This window comes from Mustela nigripes, chromosome 2 (genome assembly GCF_022355385.1).
Source record: "Mustela nigripes isolate SB6536 chromosome 2, MUSNIG.SB6536, whole genome shotgun sequence".
NCBI classification, from domain to species: Eukaryota; Metazoa; Chordata; class Mammalia; order Carnivora; family Mustelidae; genus Mustela; species Mustela nigripes.
Window position 1 is genome coordinate 2,434,919 of NC_081558.1, and position 16,528 is coordinate 2,451,446.

The 16,528-nt window shown below is 59.8% G+C and overlaps 1 protein-coding gene across 2 annotated transcripts; it reads left to right on the plus strand.

Moving 5' to 3' along the window:
• The first annotated feature begins 1,016 nt into the window (after positions 1-1,016).
• Positions 1,017-9,147, plus strand: DOHH (deoxyhypusine hydroxylase). 2 transcript variants are annotated; one of them, XM_059388628.1, is made up of 5 exons: positions 1,017-1,194; positions 4,878-5,229; positions 6,070-6,146; positions 7,185-7,425; positions 8,348-9,147. In XM_059388628.1, exons 2-5 carry the CDS (start codon positions 4,956-4,958, stop codon positions 8,665-8,667), a joined length of 912 nt encoding a protein of 303 aa, XP_059244611.1. In that variant the 5' UTR covers positions 1,017-1,194; positions 4,878-4,955; the 3' UTR covers positions 8,668-9,147. The 2 variants fall into 2 exon arrangements, with proteins under 2 accessions (XP_059244611.1, XP_059244612.1); XM_059388629.1 differs by having other exon boundaries at positions 1,017-1,168.
• The last annotated feature ends 7,381 nt before the right edge of the window (positions 9,148-16,528 follow it).

Genomic DNA, 16,528 nt, shown 5'->3' on the forward strand with positions numbered 1-16,528 from the left:
GGGGGCAGGGGAGAATGTGAGCTTTTATCCTGACCGAGAGGGTAGCCCTGGAGGGCTGTGGGCAGAGGAGGGCTCACTTGCCCACAGGTGGCCTCTGGTGGCCGCTGCGGAGACGACAGACGCTGAGGGGTGAGGACCGCAGCCAGGAAGCCAGGCTGGAAGGGACTGCGCCGGTCCAGCTGAATGAGCGGGGCTGGACACCCCCCACCGCGAGGCATAAGAGGGGCTGCCCTTTACTGTTTTTTCCGATTTTTTTCCTTGCCATTACAAACACTGTTGCGACCCGCGCTTCTTTTCCACTTTCCGAAGTTAGATCACTTCTCGCGCGGGCTTCCCTGATGTACTCCGCGTCGGAGGACAAGCCGAGTCCTTTTTAAGCCTGGCGTCTCTCCCCCAGCCATGCCCCGGGCGCTTCTCCGCACCTGCCAGGTGTCTACTCGCACGTCACCACCTGAGCCCCTGGCCACGCCTCCTAAGACTTCACATCGCCCTTGAACCCTGCGGCTTACCAGGTGTCACCACCTGTCGTGCATTTTCCGTATTTATTGCTTGTCTGACTCCCTCAGACAACCAGGTTGTGAGGTTTTCGAGGGTAAGGATGGCAGGCTGTCTCGTCCTCAGCCCCCATTAACTATTTGTTAAGTGAACGATGAACGAACGACTCCATCGGGTCGGAAAAAAAGGACCCGCGTCCTCCCTTCCCCGGCTGGAGTCCAGGCACCTGACGCCATCGGCCACGCCCCCCGAACTCGACCACGCCCCAGGACCGCGGCGCCTGCTCCGCGCCGGGCTCCGGACTGAATTGGCACAAACCATTTTCACGTACCTGGGGGGGAGAGAGTGGGAGGGAATGCCTTCCGAGGAAAGAGTGGACGTTGCCTTTCCCTTCCCTGAGGGACGCCCTTAGACGCCGTCTTCTGTGTGAGTGTGAGCTGTGGCACCGATGCCGACTCGTGCTTCCAGACCTCCCTCCTGCCGCGTGGACACCCCCCCCCAGCGCTGTGTTGGTGCCGGCCAGCCCGGTCACGTGGGCGAGAAAATGGCGGCCCCCAGAGGGCGCCGCGAGCGTCGCGGTTGGTGAATTGAAGGTAGCGGCGGTGAGAGCGGGTGGACTCGGCGGTCTCGTCCTCCCGGAGCGCGTTTGGGCGTTTCGGCGGCAGGGAGCACGGTGCGTGGCCTGGGCCAAGCGGGCAGGTACGGTGGGGGGGGGGACGCCTCGTGGGGAGGTCCCGTCTCTAGGATTGATTGGTTGGGGGGATCAGGGGGCATCTTCCTGAGGGGTGTCGAGTCCCGGCGAGCTCTTTCCCCAGGTTCTGGGGACCCTGTTTCGCCGGGGATTGGATTCGCAGGTTGGGGGGGACCCCGGGAGCCAGCGCGTGTCGGAAGGGGTGATCTCTTTCTCGAGTTTTGGGAGAACCAACGGTACGAGGGATCCAGTACTTGGGGGCCCGCGTAGACCGATCTTGAGGCATCCGGTAACTCAGGGTCTCTTCCAAGGGGAGGGATCCTGCGAGCATCCCTGGGGGAATCCTGTGTTGGGACGACCCCTTTCTGGGGGAGAGTTGGTTCCCAGAGATGTTTTTGTTGGGAATTCTTACTTAGTTTAGACAGGTCTCGGGTGGGGGCGGGAGGTCAAGGAGCCCGGTCTCCCCTTTCTCCGTCCCTTACTGGCTCATCAAGAGGCTTTTATAGGAGTGAGCGGATTCCAGATTCTGCTTTGGTTAGGGGCTGATCCCCTCAACCCCACGCCCACATCCTTGCCCTGCTTCCCACTGAAGAACGTGCTAAAGGTATGAGCCGTGGGCTTCCAGGAGGCTAGGGGAGCCCTCCTTGGTACAGAGAGGTAGGTTTGGGGCTCTCTGCAGGAACATTTAATACTAGCTCTGGTTTGTCGAGTGCATACTAGGTGCTCCGTGAACACGCTTTTTTCTTTCTTTCTTTCTTTTTTTAAGATTTTAACTTTCTTTCTTTCTTTCTTTAAGATTTTAGTTTTTAAGTCATCTCTACACGCAATGTGGGGCTCGAACTCACAACCTTAAGTTCGAGAGTCAAATGCTCCATGGACTGAGCCAGCCAGGCATCCCTCCGTGAGCACACCATCACTCGCAGTAACTGTGAGGTCCAGGTGCCCCTCCTACCCACCTTGCGAATGCAGTGGGTGTTCAGTTCACTCAAAGACAGTTTGGGCACTTCCTGCCATGGGGACAGATCCCAGGCTAGGCCGTGAGGACACAGCAGTGCACAAAGTAGCATAGATACCTCTGGGTATGTGTGTGTGTGTGTGTGTGTATACGTATGTACATGTGATTTCTTTATTTTTTTAAAAAAATTTTGTTTATTTATGTGACAGAGAGAGCACACATGCACTAGTGGGGAGATAGAGAGAAGCAGGCTCTCCACTGAACAGGGAGCCCCATACAGGGCTCAATCCCAGGGCTCTGGGATCAAGACCTGAGCCGAAGCCAGATGCTTCACCGACTGAGCCACCCAAGTGCCCCCAGATTTCTCTTTAATTATATATATAAGGTCCTGTCCTCCAAGCACTGATTTTCTAGAGTAAGAAAGTGATCAGTGAAATACCCCGAACACCGGGTGCTGTTAAATGCGCAGGGAAGCCGAAGGGGAGTGTGGCACAGAGAGGGCTTACGTGGCTACAGCGGGGTGCTCAGAGAGTTCCTGCCTCCACAATGAATATCTGAGCAGAGACTAGAAGGAAACCCAACTTGTGAGCTATTTATAGTTTTCTTCCAAATGCAGAAACCAAGCCCAGAGACCTTTGCCCCAGTTCGGGTCTAGCCCTGGAGATCTGCAGCAGATCCCATAGCTGGAGCTGCCCTGTCGGCCAGATTTCCCCTTGTTCCCAGGAATCTGAGGACTCTGGGGCTGGGTAGGCGATGAAGGGCCTTTTCCGCGTGTCTTGAAGGTGATCCTGCAGAGCCCAGGAGTCAGGAGTCCTGGGCCCTGTTTGCCCTTGGCGTGCCGTGTCACCCCACGCAAGTCGCTGCTCATCCGTATAGCAGGGTCCAAGCTCGGGGCCCCTGATGCCTGGCCAGCTCACTCACTCCTGGCTTCTGTGGTTTCTGGTGCTCTCCCTGGATTGCTCAGGCAGCTTCCCCTCCCTCCCGAAGCCCGGTGCTGGCGCTGCAGGGAGCCAGGGGCTATGGCGTGCCACGGCATGCTTTATGAAGCGTCCCCTAGGTCTTCGCTGGTCCAGAGGACAGAGATGGCGCCCCTCCTCCCAGCCCAGGCTGTGTCATTTTGTCTCTGTCCGTCCACTCAACCTAGCATTTGTGGCCTAGAGCTTGACTGTGGAGCCCAGCTCCCTGGATTTATGACTCCTCGCTCAGCTTGTAAGGGAGTTACTAACCTGCGTGTCTGCATTCTCGCCTGTAAAAAGGTGACAAGCCTGGTGCCCATCTCAGGTTTATGGGGAGAGGTAAATGATTTTTGGAGTGTGAGTGGCTTAGCAGAGGGGTCCAGCACATAGTAGGTCCTCTGTGAATGTCAGCTGCTGTTACCGGTAGGACTGGTTTTTATTGAATGCCTACTAAGTGCTGGGAATATAGTGGCAACGAAGATAGTCTCGGTCCCTGCCTTCAGAGTTCTGATGAAGGGTAAGACCCACTATAGGCAGCTGAGCTGGTAAATGTCGTATATGGTATCTCGTAGGGGTAAGGGCTCTGAAGAAAAGTAGAACAAGGGAAAAGAATAATAGGGATGACTGTAATCAGGGAAGGCTTCCCTGAGAAGGTGACATTTGAGACCCAAAAAGTGAGAGGGTGAGCATGGGGGGGGTAGGCATTTGGAGAGGAGTGTTCCTGAGGATGAGAACAGCCCATGCAAAGGTCCTGGGGTAGGCCTGGTATGTTGGAGGAACAGCCAGGAGGCCTATGTGGCTGGAGCTGAGTGAGCAAGGGGCAAGGGGTAGAGGGGGAGGAGAGGAGAGGGCTGGCAGGGGTCAGGGCAGGGCCTTCGGGACCGTGAGGGAGTTTGGAATAACGAGGTGCTGTAGGAGGATGTGCAAGGGTCCAGTTTACGTGCGGAAAGCATTCGTGCCTCAGTTACCTGTCATGTAGCGAATTGCCCCACAGTTCGCAGCTCTGAGCAACAGCAGACACGCTCTCCCACAGTCTGTGCGGGGGATCTGCGCCTGGTCACCAGGAGCTTCCGGGTCCGCTCTCTCGTGAGGTCGCAGTCGGGACACTGCTGGGGCTGCCTCGGCTGGAGGCTGGACAGGGGCTGGAGGAGCTGCCCTCAGCTGCCCGCTCTCATGTGGCCGGGGGCCAGAGGCCTCGGTCCCTCACTTCGTGGGGCCCTACATAGGGCAAGGAGGACGCCGCGGCGTCTCTCGTCACCCGCTCTCGGAAGCCGGCCCGTCACTGCTTCCACACCTGGTGGCTCGCACCGGTCAAGCCTCTTCGGTACGGGAGGGGCCGCAGGGAGTGGGGGCCGTGGGGGCCCCACAGCCCGTCCTGTGACCGTGTGGAGTCATTGCTGACGCACAGGCGAGGGGGCCAGGGAGGGGACGTAGCAAGTCGGAGGCCACGCAGCAGGTGGCCGGGCCAAGCTGGGCCTTCAGCCCAGACGCCCGCCCCACCTGGGTCCGAGCTCTTAAATGAACGAATCCGCCAGTCGATGAAGAACACCCCACTTGGGGGCGCCTGGGGGGCTCAGTGGGTGAAACCTCTGCCTTCAGCTCAGATCATGATCCCAGGGTCCTGGGATTGAGTCCCGCATCGGGCTCTCTGCTCAGCGGGGAGCCTGCTTCTCCTCTCTCTCTGGCTGCCTCTCTGCTTACTTGCGATCTCTCTGTCAAATAAATAAATCTTTAAAAAAAAAAGAACACCTCACCCAGGCTCCTGGCTTTCTGCCCGTAGGTTCTGGCACCCGGGAGCCCCCGCTTTCAGCTCAGGTGGGGCTGCGGAAGGCCCGTGGGCAGGAGGGCGCGGTGCGCCATGGTGACAGAGCAGGAAGTGGAGGCCATCGGCCGGACGCTGGCGGACCCCCAGCAGCCCCTGCAGGCCCGCTTCCGGGCGCTCTTCACCCTCCGCGGGCTCGGGGGTCCCGGAGCCATCGCCTGGATCAGCCGGGCCTTTGGCGACGACTCCGCCCTGCTCAAGCATGAGCTGGCGTACTGCCTGGGCCAGATGCAGGACCCCCGGGCCATCCCTGTGCTGCTGGACGTGCTGCGGGACACCCGGCAGGAGCCCATGGTGCGCCACGAGGCCGGTGAGTGGCCAGGGGTGGGGGTGCGCCGGACCTTCTGCCTCGTGTGCCCCCTCTCCCTCCCACGCGATCTAGAGCAGGGCTTGGTGGCCTTTGCCTGGAAAGGGCAGGTGGCAAGGTGTCCGTGGGCCGGACAGTCTCTGTTGCCAAGACTCACCTCTGCCCTCGTGATTAAGTCGCCGTAAACTGCCGTCCACAGAGAGGCATGGCCACGTGCTGGTGGGATTCTGTGGGCTCTATGGACTCTACAGGTTTGAATTCCATGGAAGTTTCACACGGCAGGAAATATCCCTTTCATTTAAAAAAATATATATATATTGTTTTTTTCAAGATTTTATTTGCAGTCTTTCCTTTACCTGACATGGGGCTCGAACTCAGGACCCCAAGAGTCGCGTGCTCTCCTGACTGAGCCAGTTGGGCGCCTGTAAAGACATTTAACAACGTGAAAACAGGGCACCTGGGTGGCTCAGTGGGTGAAATGTCTGCCTTCGGCTCAGGTCATGATCCCAGGGTCCTGGGATCGAGCCCCGCATTGGGCTCTCTGCTCAGCGGGGAGCCTGCTTCTCCCTCTCCTTTATTTTGAAAGATTTTATTTATTTGGCAGAGAGTGAGTGCGCACAAGCAGGGGGAGCGGCAGCAGGAGAGGGAGCCCGGTTCCGTGCTCCGGCTCCGTGCTCCGGCTCCAGTGCGTGGGTCACAGATAGAAGCACAGCTGGAGGACGGGTGGGCACAAAGGAGCTGGTGTTGCTGGTCCCCCCCTCCAGCCCCCCCATCCGCACCCCACCCCAACCTGTCTGCAGCATTTTCCAACCAACCGTGAGCTGTCTGTGTGGTTCTTCTCAGGCGAGGCCCTGGGGGCCATCGGGAACCCCGACGTTCTGGAGGTCCTGAAGCAGTACTCCTCCGACCCTGTCATCGAGGTACCGTCGCCTGACCCCTGGCCCCAAGCCCCCCCTCCCCTGCGGGGACCAGCCTCCCCCTGTGTCTGGTTGCCAGGGCGATCGCCCTGCCAGGGTCCTGGTCAACAGGGCGACAGCCAGGTGGTCGCGGGCCACTGCCCTGCTCGGCAAAACCAAACCGACGCCCCGCCCGGCTGAGCCACCTCGCCTCGCCCAGTCTACCCCTGTCTGCCTCCCTTCCTTCTCCGCGGACAGCCTTACTGAGACAGAACGCACATAACGTGAAGTTCGCCCTCTGAAGGGGTACGCTTTGGTGGTGTCTAGAGCGTCCACAGAGGTGTGCCACCCTCTCCTAATTCCAGAACATTCCATTGCCGCAAAAGAATCCCCATCCCCATCAGCGGTCACTCCCCGTCCCCTCCCCATCCACGGTCCCCACGAGCCCCCGTTCCCGTCCGTGGAGGAGCCTGGTCTGGACGTGTCACACGCGCAGACTCACACCCCGTGTGGCCTCCTGTGTCTGGTTCCCTCCCTGCGCGTCGTGGGCTCGGGGTCCGCCCCGGGGCTGCATGGGAGGGCCTTGCCCTGTTTCGGCTGATACTCCCGGGCCCACATCTTGTCCCGCTGACGGACATTTGGGTTGTTCCCCCTTCCCGGCCCCCTGAACCATGCTGCTGCGAGCTGCGTACAGGTTTCCGCGTGGACGTGTGTGTCCGCCTGCTGCTTCTCGCCGCCAGGCCTCAGCCCCGGGCTCCTCTCGGCCCCAAGAGCGGAGGTCTCCTAACCTCAGACCTAAAGCACTCATGTTTCCTAACGACCTCAAGGACGGAGCCTCAGGTTCTCGCTGCCTCTCGTGGGGCTGAGCAGTCCCGCCTGGCCTCGCCCTCCACACGGTCCGAGGGAGGGACTCCGCACCGCCGTCTGCACCTGCAGCGGTCCCCGCTCCTGTGCTCCCTCGTCACACACGTCCCTGTGGGTTTCTCTCCGGCCAGAATGACTAGAGCCCCCGAGGGTGGGGGAGGGGGTCCCCATGTCCATCGGGCACCCCTGTCCCCTCAGGTGGCGGAGACGTGCCAGCTGGCCGTCCGGCGGCTGGAGTGGCTGCAGCAGCACGGCGGGCAGCCGGCGGCCGCAGGGCCCTACCTGTCCGTGGACCCCGCTCCTCCCGCCGAGGAACGCGACGTGGGGCGGCTGCGGGAGGTGCTGCTGGACGAGGCCCGGCCCCTCTTCGACCGCTACCGAGCCATGTTCGCCCTGCGGGATGCCGGCGGCGAGGAGGCCGCCTTGGCGCTGGCCGAGGGTGAGTTGGGGGCGGGCGTCATGGGCAGGGCGCCGGGGGTGCTCAGGAGCTGCATCTGTGAAACGGGGCAGCAGAGTGACCAGGGAATGTGCGTCTGGGCCCTGCGGGCGGGCAGCCTTCCCTCCAGCTCTCCGTGGGAAGCCGAGGCCAGAAAGGCGGGGGCGTTGCCTGGGCAGACGGCGGCTGGGAGCCGCGGACGTGGGAGGCGACCCCTGGCAGCGCGGCTCCGGCTTCCTGGGCCCGTTTCTGCTACTGTGACTTGAGTCGCCCTCATCCCGGCTCTGCAGGGAGCTCTCTGCAGGCCTCTCCCCGGACAGTCGTGGTCCCCTGTGCCCCCTGCCCGGGGTGTGCCCGCAGAGGGCTTGGAGTCCTCTCTGCACTCCCAGAACTTCCTGTTTGGAAGGGAGATGCCAGCTGGTCAGCTGGCCCCTGGGCCGCAGGGTGGGGGTCCCAGGGGTTGCCGGGCAGTAGGAACACAGCGGGGCTGGGTGGTGTTTGGGAGCGGGGGCCACAGGCAGGCAGGTGGCCTTGAGCCCTGGCCCAGCCTCAGGGTTCTCTGGTCCTGGGCAGTCACGGCGCCCCTCCTGGTGGTGGTTTCCCCATCAGCGTAAAGCATGACCTGTCTTGTGCCCCTGACAGTTTCCTCATTAAACACTCAAGAGCGTAACAGAGGCTCAAGGAGAGGCGGGAGCCACTGTCAGGGGACCTTGGGCCCGGGAAGGCCACACCTGCCCGTCTGGCCTTGCTGTGTTCCCAGGGCCTGTTGGCGGGAGCTTATTACCCGGCTCTGCTCTCTCCGGCTTCTCCTGCCGCTCTGGCTGCCGGTCCCTCCCCCCGAGCCGCACTGACCACCGGGGCTGGGGCGGGGTTTCCTGGGCACAGGGTGCCCCCGTCCACCTCTCCTGGTCCTTCGTGCCCACAGGCCTGCAGTGCGGCAGTGCCCTCTTCCGCCACGAGATCGGCTACGTCCTGGGCCAGCTGCAGCACGAGGCGGCCGTGCCCCAGCTGACGGCGACCCTGGCCCAGCGGGCTGAGAACCCCATGGTGCGGCATGAGTGCGCCGAGGCCCTGGGAGCCATCGCCCGGCCTGCCTGTCTGGCCGCCCTGCGGGCCCACGCGGCCGACCCGGAGCGCGTGGTGCGGGAGAGCTGCGAGGTGGCCCTGGACATGTACGAGTATGAGACCGGGTCAGCCTTCCAGTATGCCGACGGGCTGGAGCAGCTGCGGGCAACCCCCTCCTAGAGCCGCCCGCCTGCCCTGTGGGGCTCAGCACGAGAGCTTGTGCGACTAGGTCCAGCTTCCCCGTCCCCCCAGCTGTCTGCTTGGCCCGATCTGGCTGCTTTTGCATCCTGACTCCCCCGAGGCCAGCCGGAGGTGTCCCGTGTCCCCCACGGAGGGGGGCCTGGCACAGGGCTGCACACCCAGGTTTCTGCTTATGGGATTGGGGTATTGGCATGGGAGCGGGAGTCTGAGGGGTTGTTGGGATTGGGGTTGCCCTGACCCAGCCTCTTGAGGAACCAGGGGTGCCCTGAAAGGCGCTGTGGGCAAATCCAACCCCACTGGGCCTGGGCAGAGGCTGGGGCTTCCGAGGGTTGCCCCTGGGGCCTCTGACTCCCCAGCCCGGGACTAGGCAGGGTGGGGAGGTTGTTAGAGGCTCGGGGGCTGGGGAGGGACAAGCAGACCCCAGGGTCCAAATGAACTATTAAATTATTTTGACCAAGACATGACTCTCAGAAAATGTGGGGCGCTCTGTAGCAGGCTCATGTCAAGGACCACCTCGGGGAGGGGGTCGGGGTGTTCACAGAGCTCCAGGCCCATGCTCTGGTTTCCTCTCCAGCCAGCCCACTCCCCGGGGGCTGGGGGAAACAGCCCCCGGCCTGGCCTACCCCCCTCCCTCATTCTCACCCAGCCCTGTGGGGGTTTAGTGGTATGGCTAAGAGCCCAGGCGTGGGTCCCCGTCCCGGCTACCTGCCTCGTCCAGTGCGGCGTGGAACACCCTGTTTGACGGTCATAAAATGGGTGTGGCCATAGAGCCTAAGCTCACGTGGGGACACATTCATCTGCTGCTGTCTGTCGGCCGGCGACATCCCTGACCGGTCACACGAGGGCGTAGATGCCCAGAGTGGGGGTCCTTGGGCACCGTGATCGTGAGCTGGGTCTGCCACACGGATGCCCTGTGCCCCCAGGCCTTCTGACACCAAGCGCACGGGGTCTCCGCCCAGGCAACTCACGTCTCCGTGGGTGTCCTGCAGGTCGACGCAGTTCTGCCACTCACCGCCCGAATTCACACAGGCCCCCGGGCCCCTCCCCACCGGTGATTTGCTGGCGCAGCTCCCAGAGCGCAGGAAAGCCCTTGACTTGCCCACTCCATAGAAAGAATGTCACAAGCAGCCAGACGAAGTGTCCTGGGTCCTGGGGCTTCCTCCCGCAGAGTCTGGGGCACAGCCCCTCTGTTACTGGGTGCGCTCACCCACCCCGCAGCTTTCTGAGCCCCTCGGGTTTTGTGGAGGCTCCGTGGGCCACAAGATTGATTCAGTCAGTGGCCGTTGGTGATTCCCTCTCCTCCAGGGTCAAGGATGTGGCCGGAAGTGCCTGCACTGCTAGCCCCATCCTGAAGCCACCTGGGAGCCTGCGGCCCCGGCCTGGTTGGCGAGTGCAGGTGCCGTGGGCAGGCCTTCCTCTGGCCCTTGCCTCTCTGAAGTTACGGGCTTTTTTAAAACTTCATTTTTATTTATTTTAGAGAGAGTGGCGGGGAGGGGCAGAGAGCGAGCCCCAAGCCGACTTCGTAATGGGCACTTAGTCGATCCCGGACCCCAAGATCACGACCTGAGCTGAAGCCAGGAGTCAGTCACCCAACCGACTACCAGGCTCCCCAGGGAAGTTACAGACTTTTAAAGTTACAGACTTTTAAAGTTACAGACTTTTAAAGTTACAGACTTTTAAAGGGCCCTGGAGCCCAGGGCCTGGGACACACATGCCCCACTACCTCAGTGTCCCGGGCACCTTGCCCACGGGCCCACCAGCCACCCTCCCTGCTCTCGTCAGATGGACTGTGCCCAGCAGCAGAGACCAGTGGGAATTTCTTAAAAACAAGGGAGAATCAACCGACAGCCTTCCTGACCTCACAGCATCGCCGGGTTCTGTCTGCTGCCCACTTTCTGCTTCTCTCCAGCAAGAGGCCCAGAAGAGCCAAACCCTGACTGCCGCCCATGGCTCGCTTCCCCCACTGCTGCAGGAGGCTCTGCTCTCCTGTCCCCAGACCTGTCACAGTCTCTGTCCTCCTCCCCCTCACCGTGGGGTCTCCTCTGGCCAGCCCCCAGCCTCCTGGAGCTCCTCAGGGACCAGGCTCCTCTGCCACCCTCCCCCATGCCCAGGCTCGGCCCTCGAGCCTCTTCCTTCCCTCCCCACTCCCCCGTGGTCAGCTCATCCACTGCCCCCCCAGCCCCCTACCCCCACCGCCCCATGTCTACGGCAGGGTGATGCCCAGCCCTCTCCTGGGCTCCAGATGTGGGGTCTAGCTGCCCCCCTATGTCTCCACTTGGATATTGGCGAGGTACCCCAAACATAGCGTGCCCTCAGGATTCCCCACATTACCGCCCAAAGCTGTTCCCACAGGAAGTGAGAACGCTCATTCAGGGGTTCAGCCTAAAGACATCCGGGTTGGATCCGTTTAAAATTGGCCCCAGATCTGTCCACCTCTCCTCCCTCCTGTGCCCCCAGTCACCATCGCCACCTGCCTGGACCCGCAGGATCCCCTCTGCACCTCCCCCCCACCCCCACTTCCCTTCCCTGAGTCCGCCCTCTCCGCAGCGGCCGCCAGAGGGAGCTGGGGAGCACTCAGGGCTGCCCTCCCCGCGTGGGCAAGTCCTCCCCAGGGCCCTCAACCGGCCCTGCCCGGTCCCTCCCCGTGGCACCCTCTGCTCCAGCCAATCAGGCCTCCTCAGTGTCCTTGCAAGGGCCAGGCCCAGTCCTGCCCCAGGACTTCTGCGTGCGCTGTTGACCGGGAACCTTTTTCCCTCCAGGTACCTCCCCTCTCCGCGAGGCTCGCCTGACCACCTGGGTTGAAATCATGACCTCACTCCCAGTGTCCCTGTGTGCCGTTCCCTGTTTTCTTTGCCTCCATAGCATCCATAGTTCCCCATACCCTTTTCTTGATTAGTTCATGGCCTGTTTTCTCCACGGGAATAAGAGCAGCGGCTTTGTCTGCGCTGTCGCCGGGATGGGCCGGCGGCGTGGCGGTGCAGCGGCACCACGGAAGACACCGATGAAGCCCTCATCTATAGCGTCCACCGTTCCCCGAGCGTAAATCTCCCCGCCGAGCACCAAGCATGCCGCTGCTGGCCGTGACTTCTGTAGTCCGCACCCACGGGCTCCCGCACAGCCTAAGTGGGTCCCCAGCCTGGAGACACCCCAGGTGAATATTTAAGGAGTACCTGTCCGCAGGGGTGAAGCTTAAACAGTGGTGCACGTATCCGTTAGCAATCCGACGCTCGGATGGGTAGACCCACCTGTGGTACCGGAGGGCAGTCCAAGGCTGACCTCCAAAGTGGAACCGGAGAAGCAGAATCACGTGATGTCGTTTGTGCAAATGGAGCGATGTTTGTAAATTACACACGGGCAACGAGTTTGAGAAACACCCAAGCACTTACCCAAAGTACTTTCAATCCTGGACCTCCCTGGGCTACTTGGGATGTTTTACCATGGTATTTACCTCGACACTTGTTTGGGTCGGGGACGGTGGCCCCTTCAGAGGGAGCAAACAGCCTGCGCGAGGGGACAGGTTTCGCCTGGCCACCCTGCTCCTGCTCTTGGCTTCCTCTTGCTTCCTGGGCCAGGTGGAGAGCACAGGGGAGGAAGCAGGTGCGCCCCTGTGGCAGGATGTTCCCATTTTTAAAGGCAGACAGCAATGGATTCGGCGTACCATCTCTTATTTAAGAAATATGCACCGGGAGAGGGGTGCGCCTGGGTGGCTCTGGGTGAAAGCCTCCGCCTTCAGCTCAGGGTTGTGATCTCAGGGTCCTGGGATCGAGCCCCATATCGGGCTCTCTGCTTAGCCGGGAGCCTGCTTCCCCCCTCTCTCTCTCCGCCTGCCTCTCTGCCACTTGTGACCTCTGTCTGTAAATAAATAAAATCTTAAAAAAAAAAAAAAAAGAAATGTGCGCGGGCGTCCCTGGGTGGCTCAGTCAAAGAAGCGTCTGCCTTCTGCTCAGGTTGTGGTGATCCCAGGGTCCTGGGATGGGGCCCCAAGGCGGGCTTCCTGCTCAGCAGGGAGTCTGCTTCTCCTTCTGCCTCTGCCACCCCCCACCCCTGCTTGTGCTCTCTCCCTCAAATAAATACATAAAATCTTTTTTAAAAAATTTTTTAAAGTATTCTTCACACCCAGTGTGGGGCTTGAACTCACAACCCCAAGCTCAAGAATCACATGGTCTACCAACTGAGCCAGCCAGGTGTCCCCAGTATTATTCTCTTCTTGTCTTCGTGTTCGAGAGTTGACTCCAACAGACTTTGCGGTGACCTTGGCTGGCCAGCAAGGACACCATCTCCACCATGTTTTGTGACTCATGCTAAGATTCGCGCATGGCCTCACCAGGGGCCGGTCGTGGTGCTGACTCTGGAAGGCTCCCAGGCAGAGTGCCAGGTGTGACTGGCCCCCAGGATGTGCTGGGGGAAGGAGATAGACCCAGGGGTGCAGGAAGCAGATATGGGAAGCCACGCCCAAAAGCGAGATGCCTGTAGGTCAGGGAACTTGGAATCTCGAACCTCCAGACCTGTTGACAGGCTGATAGCAGGACAGGCATCTGTGCTAAACACAGACCCCCCACACCTTCCATGCTGCGATTCCTTTACACCTGAGCAAGTCCAAGCTCAAAGTGTCAGCAGCACCCTGCGACTGAGGCGCTGGGGAAGGGTCCCCTGTCTCCTCCAGCTTCCTGGGCTTGTGCACACACCTCCCCGGGGTCCGCCTCGTCCCCACGTGGCCCTCTCCTCTTCCGCTACATCTGTGTCCAGATGTCCCTCTTGCAAGCACGCCGCTGCACTGGGGCATATAACCTTGTCCTAACTTGCTGACTGCAGAGACCCCACTTTCCAAGTAAGGGTCCATTCTCAGGGACGGGGGGGGGGGGGGGGGGGGGGGGGGGAGGTTGGACTTCAACACGCCATTTTTGGGGGGACACAGTGAAACCCATAAGCCTTTGTCATACTTCTCATGTCAGGTCGGGGATCGGCCCCACACTGTCCCCAACGCAGGCTGAGTGAGAGAATTCATCTGGGCCCCTGCACGGCCGGTTTTCAGTGCCCAGGACCGGGCTCTGCACTGACTCATGGAATGTTTCCCAGGCTCTCACCCCTCTGGATTTCTGGTTTGTCAAAAATAGGAACATCTGCTTTAAAAAAAAAAAAAAATTAGGAGCATCTTGGTAGCTCAGTCAGCAAAGCATCTGCCTTCGGCTCAAGTTGTGATCCCGGGGTCCTGGGATCGAGTCCCACATCCTGGGAATCCCTGCTCGGCGGGGAGCCTGCTTCTCCCTCTCCCTTCGCCCCTCCCCCCACTTGGGCGCGTGCCCTCTTTCTAAATAAAAACAAAATACTTGTTTAAATAAATACTCGAATTAAGTAGGAATTCCATGATGCCCTCCACAAGTGGAACCAGAGAAAGGGTTTGTTCAGTCGTGGGGCAGGTGAGCCCCAAATCAAAGGGGGGCCCCAAACCTCAGCACGTAAATCAACAATATTTTAAGACTTTCTTTTTGTTAGATTTTATTTGACAGAAAGATCACAAGTAGGCAGAGAGGCCTATTTTTTTTCGATTTTTTTTTTTTTTTTTAGATCGACGTGTAGAGGCGCCTGGGTGGCTCAGTGGGTTAAACCTCTTGCCTTCAGCTCAGGTCATGATCTCAGGGTCCCGGGATCAAGCCCCACATCGGGCTCTCTGCTCAGCAGGGAGCCTGCTTCCTCCTCTCTCTGCCTGCCTCTCTGCCTACTTGTGATCTTTGTCAAATAAATAAAATCTAAAAAGAAAATACAGCATCTGAATTGTTCCCTTTAGCTCCACTCTTCCATTGGAGCTGGAATGCTGACTGTGTGGAGTGAGAAGCAGCAACGCGCAAACACGGTTATTTTTTTTTCTTTAAAGATTTTATTCATTTGACAGAGATCACAAGTAGGCAGAGAGGCAGGCAGAGAGAGAGAGGAGGAAGCAGGCTCCCCGCTGAGCAGAGAGCCGGATGCGGGGCTCGATCCCAGGACCCTGAGATCATGACCTTAGCTGAAGGCAGAGGCTTAACCCACTAAACCACCCAGACGCCCCCAGACTCAGTTATTGAATCTGGTGGTGGGTCTGAGGAAGGATGATTGGACCTTGTCTGGAAGGGTAGATATTCAAGAAGTTTCTTCATTTGACATTTGATTTTAAAGATTTTTTTTAACTTTTTTAAAAAAGATTTTATATATGTATTTTTAAGTAATCTCCACACCTCACATGGGGCTCAAACTCACAACCCCAAGATCAGGAGTCTCATGCTGTACCGACTGAGCCAGCCAGGCACCCCGCTCATCTGATGTTTATTGATCCGTCCTGTGCCAGGCACTGCTCTGCACCTTCTTTGTTCAGTAGAATTTTCTACGACAAACATATTCTATATCTGCACCGTTCAGTAGGAGAGCTACTAGCCAGAGGGGCTGGGGGCTATGGAGCATTTCAAAGGTGGCCAGTGTAGCTACAGAAGTGACCTTAATTTTCAAAATTTAATTTAGGGGCACCTGGGGGGCTCAGTCGGTGAAGCATCTGCCTTTGGCTCAGGTCATGACCTCAGGGTCCCAGGATTAAGTCCCGCATCAGGCTCGCTGTTCAGCGGGGAGTCTGCTTCTCCCTCTCCCTCTGCTGCTCCCCCAGCTTGTGTGCACTCTCTCTCAAATAAGTAAAATATTTAAAAAAATAAAAAATAAAATTTAATTTAAATAGAGGTGGAAAAATCTGATACTTGATCCAGTTGTTGGAAACGTGTGAAGCACGCTTGTACGTGAATTTACCTGTCCCACTGTCAATTTTATACATTGTAGAGATCAAGGTTTAACAATGACAATTAGCACCAAACGGATGGGCTGTGAGCGCACACATCCGGGGTTTTAAGACATTGTGAGCAAAGGAACAAACGGTATCTCACGGGTAACTGTTGATTCTGATAAAACGTTGAAATAGAACTACTTTGGACATATTAAGTTAATTAAATATATTAGAATTAATGACACTGGTTTCTTTGTATTCTTAAAATGCCGCTAACAGGAAAACTTAAAATCTACTTCTGTGGCTCGGGCTCTGTGTTCATTGGATGAGGCCAGATCCCGCGCTGTGGGCGGGGCTCACTGAAGTCCGGGACAGGTGCGTCGCCTAAGTGTCTCATTTCCTACAAACATACAGAAACCGGGCACCACGGCCTCTTTCCTCCCTTCAAGCCTTGGCCCACGTGTCCCCGACGGGCCGCGTTAGGGACCCATCCTCGCTGGTTTTATTACTCCGCCGAGGCCGGCCACGGGCCGCCCCGCGCCTCCTCCCCGCCAGCCGGGGCGCCGCGACGCGGACAGACGGCGCTCGGCCCGCGCGACCCCCGCGGGCGGACCCCCGCGGGCGGACCCCCGCGCCGTCGGCCCTGCTCGGTTACTGTGGCCCGTGCTCTGGGCCTCCGTGTGCGGACGCTTCGGCGGACGCGGCTCCGGCTCTCCCGGGCAGACGGGCGCGCAGGAGGGGCCTCGCCCGCGTCGCCGGGAAGCCCGCGGGGGACCGAGCCTCTGCGGGGCGGCGGCACCGTCCGCACCGCGGCTGCCCACGTCCCACCCGACCCGCGCCGCGGCCCCCGCACTCGCCCTGCCTCCCGCCCTTTCCTCAGGGCGCCCGGGCGGCCGGGAAGGGGCCGCTCGCTGGCTTCGACTCGCTCTTCCCGGCGCGTCCCGGGGGCGAGCCCCGTGCGCTGCTGCTCGGCCCGCCCTCCCCTTGCCCTTTGGCAGATGCCGGATCCTCCGCCCACGGGGGGCGGCGGCGTGGGGCCGGACGGCCAGGGCCCGGGCGAGCACGGGGCGGGAGCGCGGTAACCTGCGCCGGCCGGCC

Bases quoted from the DNA above. Each gene is read 5' to 3' on its own strand.
- DOHH (XM_059388628.1), top strand. From the start codon at position 4,956: ATGGTGACAGAGCAGGAAGTGGAGGCCATCGGCCGGACGCTGGCGGAC. The intron at 5,230-6,069 runs GTGAGTGGCCAG...GGTTCTTCTCAG, and splicing joins CATGGTGCGCCACGAGGCCG to GCGAGGCCCTGGGGGCCATC. The intron at 7,426-8,347 runs GTGAGTTGGGGG...TCGTGCCCACAG, and splicing joins CGCCTTGGCGCTGGCCGAGG to GCCTGCAGTGCGGCAGTGCC.